The following is a 10,308-nucleotide window of genomic DNA, read 5'->3' as shown; positions in this document are numbered from 1 at the left end:
CTGGGGGTGTTGTGCTCTAGAGAAAAGTCCCTCCTGAAGGGAATAACGATAACTGGTCAGGGACGTTTCCCTGAGCGGAGGTCTCTGCCCGCGCGGCCCTGGAGCCGTTCCGGGGTGTGCTGCTGCCCGGCCGGGTGGGAAGAACTTCGGGCTTAAATCGAAACTGCTTTTCTGCCCTGAAAAACTAACCTAGAGCTTCAGTTTCTTGAAAGCAATAATAAGCAACATTTCCCTAGGTCTAGGAATCAGCTAAAGGGATATAATTTTTTTTTCCTGATGTTCTATTTCTTTGATACGATATACTTCATTGTCTTGTGTGAGAACGTAGTAAAACTGTTGGAGAAAATACTCTTCCATGTCTGTCTGTAGGTGTGATGTCCAAGGTGCCGGTGGAGGAGAGCCACGCAGCAGGCCTGCGAGAGGATTGCGAGGCTGGCTCCAGAAGGAGGAGCTGGGGGCTGTTGGTCACCGCTGGTGTTGGTGGGACCTTGGTGGCACTCTATGCTGTGGTCACTCCCTTTGTGACCCCAGCTCTGAGGAAAGTATGCCTGCCCTTTGTTCCTGCAACTTCCAATCAGATCCAGAATGTGCTGAAAATGTTAGAAAACAGAAGCGGCTCCCTGGTTGACATTGGCAGCGGGGATGGCCGTATTGTAAGTTATGGACGTTGCCTTGCTTTTGTATCACCTCTCAAAAAAGTGCTAAATGCTCTAGCCATGGCTGCTGCTGTCTTCTCATATTTATGAATGTCTTGTCTTTGGCATCCAGTGTTTTTGTTTGAGCCTTATGAAAAGGCTCAAAGCTGAGAGAGTTTTATATTCAGTTTAGGTGAGTAATTGGTATTTTTTGCTCTAGTCTTACCTGCAGCTTGACAAGATAGTGTACAAAATGATAACCTCATCCTGTTGGCAGGAGGGAGTTGCACTGCACTCATGTGAAAGGATGTGCTTGAAGAACTGGTATTGTGATTGCCAAGAGCTGTGATTCCATATAGGTTTATCGTTGCAATATGTGATGCTGTAAGATTAAATAGCACTGTGCAGCTCTAAGCTTATTCTATAAAGGTGATAGAAGCACGAAAGAGAATGAGAAATGAGTGATGGATTACAAAAATAAAAATCCTGGTATTGTTAGAACTGTAGTCTTCACACCTTTGTGCAGCGCTGGCTGCCTCACTTCAAAATCAATGTGGTGAAAGTAGAATAATTACCAAGAGAGATCGTGAGAATCATCAAAGCCAAAGTGACATTGTGCTTCCAGGACACTGTCTGAACCCCAATTTGTGAAATGTGGTGAGAGTGTAGTGGAGAATGGTGTGGATTTTTGTAGTTGTGATGTCTTGTGTATCATTTTATAACCATCTGACTGAGTCTGTTTTAGCAACGCGATTGCGCGCTAAGCAGGTTTTTGATGGAAACAAGTAAGTTCTTGAATGCTGCCTTTGTCCATATTTCACGTGAATGAGTCTGCCACTTGTCCACACTAAAAAATTTGATTTGGAAATCCATATCTGTGAAGGTGGCTTAGAAGGAATTGTGTCCAAGTAGGAAACAGAAAAGCATGTAGGTATGAGAGCTGCAGTTTCTGATGCCCTCTCTGCTCAACATTGTGGCTGTTGACTGTCATGTGAAGCATCTAATTTGACTAGGTAATGTGTGTTTAATTCTGATTTTGTGTGTCTGTGTGTGTATATATATATATATATATATATATAGGTACCTAAATGGAAACTGAAGACTCCCTGGAGAGCAAGGTGCCAAAAATTGAATGCTTGGTGTTGCCTTAATGCATCTGCGTTGAAAAAAGTTGAGCTTCTATTCAGATGCTTTTAAATATTTAGCACTTACTCAGGTGTAATCAGTGGGTAAATATGACCGTATTCTTATTTCCAAGCATGGTAAAAATGTCAGATCCTTTTAGTATATTTGCAAATGCTGTGTGCATGATGGAAAGTGCATTATTTTAATAGTGAGAAACACACTGTCCAGGTTATGCTCTTTGAGAAGTTCTAGTAAGAAATGTGTACTTCCTGATTTCACCTTGCCTGTTCTGTAATTCATAGTTCATCAGCTTTTCCTGATTAAAACTTGGCAGTAACCTTTTAAATTATGACTTAAACCTTAATTCTAGAAAATGATGCCTTTTTGTATTTTTTCTTATTTTTTTTTTCCTTTTTCTAAAAAATCAGTAGTCTTTGATCTTGTTTGAAGACACTTACCATACAGTTTAACAATTCTAAATCTTAGGGTCTAATTTAGAGGAAGGTCTTTGAAAATCTGTTTGTGATCCGAATTACGTTTTGCCTTCTAAAATGACATATGAAGCTTAGCATTGGATTAAAACTATACTGTGAGATTTATGTGTGGGTTTTTTTCAATTTTTTAACCTACATTTAAATTTTTGACATACATTTTTTTTAAGTGTAGGTCAGCAGATTACTTTCATACTCTTTCTATTGGTAGGTCATTTTGGCTCTGATTCAGGGATCTCTCAAGTGCCTACCTGTCAGTGCTTTTTGAATAAGTGGTCTAATTTAGTGTTTCTGCTTGTGTATTTCACTGTTCTCTCCATGGTCCGTTTTGGTACTCTTTAACTGCAAGGTAGTGTCATGAATATGTTAAATTAAACTTTTATGTAAATTGTAGACATATTCACAGGGCAAAGCCACAAGCTTGCAGTGTTTAAGTGGTTAATTTTGTTCATCTGAATGTATCTATTATTTTAGTGGGACTAGTCATAATAGTTAAATGTTGTTTGAATTTTTGTTCGATATACTACTAATCTGTTGGGGGTTAAAACCTGAGTGATTTAAAGTGCATTCCTTTAATTTATAAGTAAATATAAGTTTCTAAGTGAAGATTTATTTTCTTCCTTGTAGGTGATAGCAGCTGCAAAAAGGGGATTCAAAGCTGTTGGTTATGAATTGAATCCCTGGCTAGTCTGGTACTCCAGATACCGTGCCTGGAGAGATGGGGTACATCAGAACACCAAGTTTTATATTTCAGACTTATGGAAGGTAGGTGGTGAAGGGTGAAGTATGGAAGAATGAATCTGGAATGTTTGAGGGATTTCCATAATTTGGAATACTTTCTTGAAAGAACCAGAATGCTGACTGGCCAGAGGGTGCTGTAGTGGGCTTTGAGGAAAATACTCGAGTCCATAGAAGCTGGGCTCAGGGCACAATGCACTGCGCTGCTGGTTTTGTGCTTTGTTGAAGTGCTGTCCTTTTTCAGGACATTCTTCTTGAGCAAACCATGTCATGCTTATGCCTGATGAATGATGTGGGGTGCTGTAATGTCAGGCTTCACTGAGAGCTGATTCTGCGGAGTCAGTAACAAGACTCTTATTCACCTAATGTGCAGGATCACAATCTCATCTGACATTTCATTAGACCTGTGTTCTTTTTTAGCTGTGCAATGTGTTATCTGGTTTTGAGTGTTGCTTTAAGGTTATTTGCATACATGTGACTGAGATTTTTTTACAACTTTCAGTAATTTGAGTCAGAATTGCTTCTTCATTGAGGTGTGCTTTTTTTGGGTCATATTTATGTGGGCCTCTCCCCTGCTATTCCTGTCAAAATTGTGGGGTTGGTTCGTTTGTGTGTTTTGTTGTTGATTGGTGGGATGTGGGTTTTGGTTTTTTAAGGATGATATTTTTGTAATGGGTAAAGTGGATACCAGGAATTTTGGGGAAAAGTGTGAATGTGCTGGTTTTATCTTTGTTCAGAGAGAAGCATAGGAGAACTTCATGGCACTGACTGGAAGAACCCAGGCATTGAAACGCCTGACAAGTTTTTATAGCTAGCTAACATTTAACAAAAGTGGGGGCAAACTTAAAACATATGTCATTTTAACATATACAGGAGTTGTGGAAAAACTTAGCCATGGGTAAAATTGTGTAGGTATTTTCTAAATTAATATTCTCTGTGCCACTAGAATTGATGCCATATTCTTGGCCAGGCGGTAGAAGTTTTTTGCTGTTCAGCAATTTAAAGTTGTCTTTATGTGGAAATTTGTGTGATGAAAAGTTGTTATGGGATCTCTGTTCTAATTTTTGGTCTAAATCTCTGTTGAAAGGAGTGCAACTAGAGGAATTAGGGGAACAGAATAGTGAGAGCTTCTCCAAATAGAAATGCCATTTTCGTTAAGACTTGTTCTAAAATTTTGTTTTAGGTTTCTTTTTCCCGTTATACAAATGTTGTTGTTTTTGGGGTACCTCAAATGGTAAGTTTACTATTTTTGCATCATTTAATTATTTTAATACCAAGGCATTCAGTGTTAGTAGATTCATCTGCAAAATGAACCAAACTACAGAATGTCAAAGGTAGTTAGTACTAATATTTTGATATTTCGTTGTTGCTTATTAATGTCCATGATAAAGCCTGGTAAAACTTGTGATAGTATGCAGACTGGGGCTCTGAAAAAATACATGTTTTTTTTGAGAAGTATATTCTGTCCGTTAGTTCAGGAGTGAAATGAAAACTGCTTGGGGGGAAGGTGATAGATTGGTTGTTGAAAATTTCAGTTTTTCATACTGAAAAAATGAGGAGTTTGCAGAGTGAGGATGGAGTGGGAAATTTGCTACAGCTGATTTATGGGAACCTTGTTAGAGGAGAGTATTGAATTTTGCTTATGTTCTTCTCTAAAAACCAGATCAACTCAAATAGGCCAGCAGCTGACATATTGAAATAATCCCTTGCCTAAGTTAAAGTGTGAGGGTTTAGGAAGGGAGACAAATACTTGAAGTATAATTTCTAGAATACAAGTCCACAAAGTCTTTGCCTCTTAGGAAGGCTTTGTAGGCTGTGTTCATCGTGTCCCTGCGGAAAATGCGTTCTTTGAAACTGGTGTAGAAATTGAGTTACATAGTAACTGCTTCAGTAATATATTTCAGTAATTCAGTTAGACTTTACATTCACTTTGGCTTTTGGCTTGATCAAGTTTTAGATTTTTTCTAAAGAGAAAAAGAAAATATGTAAATGTTCTTGATATTTTGATTTTTTTTTTATTAGAATCTTCTATATAGGTTGAGTGCACATGGAGGAGTAAAACAGAAATATCCTATAAATGCCTCTATTGCTGCTGCTTCTGCTAAGGCAGATGTGGGATGAAATGAATGAAGAGCTCTAGGTGATGTTATACCATACTATATACCCTGATAATATTTCTGTAGTAGTAACAGAAAGATGCAACAAGTGTCATAAAGCTTCCCTATTCTCTGCTTTAACAGCACTGGAATTAAATACCTACTTCAGATTTAATTTGTAACTCATGTTGGAAACTGCAGAGAAAATGCCTTTTTTCCCCTGCTTTTGTGGGTGGCATATTAGTGAGAGCTGTGATGTTACTTGTGCTACTGATGTTGTCAGGTTTGGATGTTATGTGCTCTCTGGCTTGAGTTCCGGGAGGGGGCAGTATAAATATTTGAATTTGCAGTCAGAAATTCTGTAATTGCACAGAGGGGAAAAGTGCAGCTGAAGAAAGATGCTTCAGTAAACTAGAAATAAACGAATGCCCTGGGAAAATGTGAGTAAACCTAGCAGAAATACTGGCTTAACTTTAAATGTAATAGTATAAAGTGAGATAAATTAGTAACAGCTATGATACAAAGAGTAGCTATAGGGCTCAGAATAACTTCAGTAAATACTAGGCTTAATTCTTCTAATAAAATACTGTCATAAATGTAACAGATTCAGACATATGAACTACGGTGTTCCCTGAGCATTTGTTTGCTCATCATCCCCTTTAAATTTACTTCGGAAGTTGTGAATGCTTAGCCTCCTGAATGACTAAATTGATTTTCTGGAAACTTTAGTGCATTTTCCCTTGTTTACTGAGGGCAATAGCTCTCTTCAGCTTTTTTTAATAATACTGGTCTGATCTGGTGCTGTCACACAGTGCTTTTATTTCATATCCAAGATTAACTTACGGAACTTGGATTTATTAATCTTCAGGGAAGACTAAGACCTTGCTGTTCTTGCAAGCATCTGGGGGAAGGTGTGTTTATCTATGAGTCATTACAGAGAGGCTTGTTCAGGGTGGGATGACAGAATTCTTACTGGGTGTTCATGTTCACAGCTTCTGTGTATTTTAACTGATTGTATTATGTATAAAAGGTTTACTAAACTGTGTATCTATGTAGACATACCAAAAAAGCCCGGTCCTGGCCTGATACAAAATACGGTATGTTTATAATGCCTAATGTTGCTGAGAGATGTAGCTTAAAAACTAGTTTGACTGTTTGGTTCAAGGATACAATTCTTCTTGGCTGATCTATTAATGGCGTTTTCTAATTTGAGCTAATATAGACATGAGATGTCACTAATTTCCATAATTACTAATTAAAAATTAGACTGTCTATATTTTAATTTCTGCAACAACTTAGTCCTTTTCTGGTGTCTCAGGTCAGTTTGAGATACGAAAGTGGGCTTATTTTTCTGGTTTATTTAAGGTGCAGTAGCAAAAATGTTTAAAAGCATTTGCTGTATGGATGAAATCAGAGCATAGAATGCTTAAAAATATTCAGAGAACTCTTTGATATATTAAATCTGACTATGATTTTGCTAAAATATTCCATTGGAAGCTTAAATGTAGTTATAAAAGAATGTTACATCAAAGGTGCACTCTGCATGTATGTGATAGTGGAAGCTATCTGCAGCCTTTGGAAATACATTTTCTTCAGTCAGTCTTGTTTTCTAATAATATTCACTTGTGGTTCTTTTCCTTTTTTGTGAATTTTTCTGTATATTTTTGTCCTTCATGGCTGTATTTGTAAATAATTACTGTCCTTTTAACCTTTCAATATCTAAATGTTATGTCATGATATCAAAGTAAATAGATTTTTACATGTAATAAAAGTAAACTGTGGAGCTTGCTGTTATAATTACTCCCTGAGATAGATACAGTATGTAAGAATAAAAGAAATTCCAAATGGATGTGCACTGATCTGCTTAAGGATAACATCAAACTCTTCCAAAGGACAAAAATGGCTAAATCTATCAAGGTGTGTGTGTGGTTTTTTGTTTGTTGTGTTCCACCCCCCCCAACATGATCACTATCTGGGATGGGAAAGAAATTTCTTTGAAGTCTAGATGTGTTGATTCATTTCTCACTTAATCCATAGTAGAATTTGCAAAGTACTTGTTAGAGTATCTGACTGGGCAGGGTGTTGCTCTGTACTGGAAGAGTGGCATTATTGCCTTTGACTTTTCTATCTGCTCAATTTTTGCAAATGGAGGAAAGCTAGACTGTAGGTCTTCAACCAAGAAGTGGTATTTGATGTAGTACCTCACAACATCCTTCTCTTTAAATTGGAGAGATATGAATTTGATGGATGGACTGTTTTGTGGATAAGGAACTGGCTCGAAGGTTGCATCCAGAGAGTAGTGGTCAATGACTTAATGTCCAGATGGAAATCAGTGACCAAGTGGTGTGCCTCAGGGGTCCATGTTAGGACCAGTACTGTTTAGTGTTTTCATCAATGACATAGACAGTGGGATTGAGCACACCCTCAGCAAGTCTGCAGATGACAACAAGCTGAGTGGTGCAGTTGATACAACTGAGGGGTGGGATGCCATCCAGAGGGACCTGGACAAGCTCAAGAAGTGGGTCTATGTGAACCTCATGAGGTTCAACAAAACCAAGTGCAAGGTCCTGCATGTGAATCAGGGCAACTCCTGGTATCAATACAGGCTGGGGGATGAAGGGGCTGAGGGTGGCCCTGCAGAGAAGGACTTGGGGATACTGATGAATGAAAAGCTGGACATGAGCCAGCAATGTGTTCTAGCAGCCCAGAAAGCCATCTGTCTCCTGGGCTGCATCAAAAGCAGCATGACGAGCAGGTTGAGGGAGGGGATTCTCCCCTTCTAGTCTACTCTGGTGAGACCCCCCCTGCAGTACTGCCTTCAGCTCTGGGGCCTCCAGCACAAGAAGGACATGGACCTGTTGGAGTGAGTCCAGAGGAGGCCACGAAGATGATCAGAGGGCTGGAGCACCTCTCCTATGAAGACAGGCTGAGAGAGTTGGGGTTGTTCAGCCTGGAGAAGAGAAGACTCTAGGGAGACCTTACTGTGGCCTTTCAGTACTTAAAGGGGGCTTATAAGAAAGATGGAGACAGACTTTTTAGTAGAGCCTGTAGTGGTAGGACAAGGGGTAATGGTTTTAAAGTAAAAGAGGGTGGATTCAGACTAGATATAAGGAAGAAATTTTTTTACAATGAGGGTGGTGAAACATTGGAACAAGTCACCCAGAGAGTTGTTAGATGTCCCATCCCTGGAACGTTCAAGGTCAGGTTGGTGGGGCTCTGAGCAACCTGATGTAGTTGAAGATGTCCCTGATCATTGCAGAGGGGGGTTGGACTAGGTCGTCTTTGGAGGTCCCTTCCAACCCAAACTGTTCTATGATTCTGTATGCTGTTTCATACAGTACTGCTGCGGGGACTTACATGCGTATGTTAACAGACTGGAGCCAACAAAGCTTGATTTCAATAGTGTTTAACATACCTGTACTTTACCATACAGTGACAGCAGAATGTTTGCTTTGGCTTGTTGGCTGTATGATGTTTTGAGTGCCCCAGGATCTGTCTTGGGGTTAGACTGGAAATTGAGAGGCGTTGGCCTTTGAGAATAACATAATAGTTCATGCGACTTGGGGTGTCATATATAGCATAAATTCAGGGGACTGAACTTTCATTCTCTGCAGAGAAGAATCCCACTGAAGAGAATCATGAATTGGAACATGCAGAGTCTTTTCTTGATTTGTGGGATTTTTTTTTTTTTATCTAAGGGATTATCTACGGGTTTTGATTAAATTTTTAGAACTTAGAGTTATGACTTGCTTGATCTCACCAATCAGGGCACAATAACCGTTTTCTAGTTCTACGTATTGTTTGTCAATGCGTTAAAGCCAAAATGTTTATCATGAATACTTTCCTAAATTTTTTTCCAAAAATTCTTCAAACCTTGGACTTCTCTTGAACACTTGAATTAGATTCTAAAGAGAATACTTCTGGTTTTTACTGCTTCTGAAATATTTTTATTGTTGCTCAACAGATGCCACAGTTAGAGAAGAAACTGGAAGAAGAACTTGAATGTAATGCCAGAATCATTGCCTGTCGTTTTCCTTTCCCTTGCTGGATCCCAGATCATACTACTGGAGAGGGAATAGACACTGTGTGGGCCTATGATTTGAAACATTCTAGAGGATGTGAAACAAGGAGTTTGGAAATTATACCAGCAACAGAATCCTAAACATCTAATGGTTTTGTACTGACATTTTTGGCTTTGACTTCACCTGCTAAAGATAAGATTAATGTGAATAGAGCCTCAGGATATGGAGATAGATATTCACTAAAATAACTGAAGTACACTGGGTATCTGAAAGCACACAAAGGTTAGTGAAAGGTGTAGTTAAATGACTTAATGTAGTTAGTAAAAATTATGAGAAAGTTTTATAGCAGTGGAAAACTTTAATTTGGAAAAAACATGATTCACTATAGTTAAGGAGGATATACGTATAAGTTAAAATGCTCAAATTGCTGAACTTAATATGTGCATTATTTCTGAGCCTACATAGCATTTGTTATTGGTGTTGGAGGTGCTGTGCAAGTGGCTCCTCAAATGAGCCATGGTTCCCAGATGTCTTAATTATGTATGCCAAGTAGGCATAATGTTGCATAGATCAAACTGATGCAGACTGAGTATGATGATGATACCAGTGTTTTACATCTCTGCCTTGAATGTGTACTCTTAAAAGTTGAATATGACAAAACAAGCAAATAGAACAAGTTGCTTATCCATTAACACAAGTGCAGCCCTTGATTATATTAATGTATTTTTATTAACTCATGTGAAGACAAAACTGCAGAAATGTGCTCTTACTGAACTCTTACTGGTATAAGCCTTTGCAAATGACCATGATTTTTCCTAACCTCTCTGATTTAGGAAAGGTTTCGAAAATCACCTACTTGGCAATGAAGTGTCACCACTTCTGTGTGCTCAAACCTTGGTAAGGTATGGGTGAAAATTCCTTACTTGAACGTGTCATGAAGACTGTCTCTGATTCCAGTTCTAGCTGACCTGGTTAGCTTGGCTAAATCTACTAGAACTCAATTTATAGTGAGATGGGAAGGGAGATTTTTCAGTCAGGCTTCTTTTCCCCTCTACTTTACTATGCCCCATGATGAGATCTCAGAAACTCATGGCATTGCTGCATGGCTTTTCCTTGGAAGTGAAACGAGTTCTCAGTCTTTTTATTGATGCTGGTTTGCAGTGGGGTACTGTCACTGCTGTGACATTTTCCTTTTCTAACG

The 10,308-nt window shown here is 38.7% G+C and overlaps 1 protein-coding gene across 1 annotated transcript; it reads left to right on the top strand.

Annotated features, from left to right (window-relative positions):
- Nucleotides 1–374: 374 nt before the first annotated feature.
- On the top strand, nt 375–9,286 carry LOC104155969 (protein FAM173B-like). Its single transcript, XM_009703034.1, has 4 exons — nt 375–653; nt 2,879–3,016; nt 4,173–4,223; nt 9,050–9,286. Exons 1-4 carry the CDS (start codon nt 375–377, stop codon nt 9,245–9,247), a joined length of 666 nt encoding a protein of 221 aa, XP_009701336.1. The 3' UTR covers nt 9,248–9,286.
- Nucleotides 9,287–10,308: the final 1,022 nt, after the last annotated feature.

The sequence above is a fragment of the Cariama cristata genome, unplaced genomic scaffold (genome assembly GCF_000690535.1).
Source record: "Cariama cristata isolate BGI_N322 unplaced genomic scaffold, ASM69053v1 scaffold20576, whole genome shotgun sequence".
NCBI classification, from domain to species: domain Eukaryota; kingdom Metazoa; phylum Chordata; class Aves; order Cariamiformes; family Cariamidae; genus Cariama; species Cariama cristata.
This window is presented reverse-complemented; position numbering and strand designations above follow the sequence as displayed.

Excerpts from the sequence above, each read along its gene's own strand:
- LOC104155969 (XM_009703034.1), top strand. The coding sequence starts at position 375 with ATGTCCAAGGTGCCGGTGGAGGAGAGCCACGCAGCAGGCCTGCGAGAG. Across the intron at positions 654-2,878 it reads GCAGCGGGGATGGCCGTATT|GTGATAGCAGCTGCAAAAAG; the intron begins GTAAGTTATGGA and ends TCTTCCTTGTAG. Across the intron at positions 4,224-9,049 it reads TTTTTGGGGTACCTCAAATG|ATGCCACAGTTAGAGAAGAA; the intron begins GTAAGTTTACTA and ends GTTGCTCAACAG.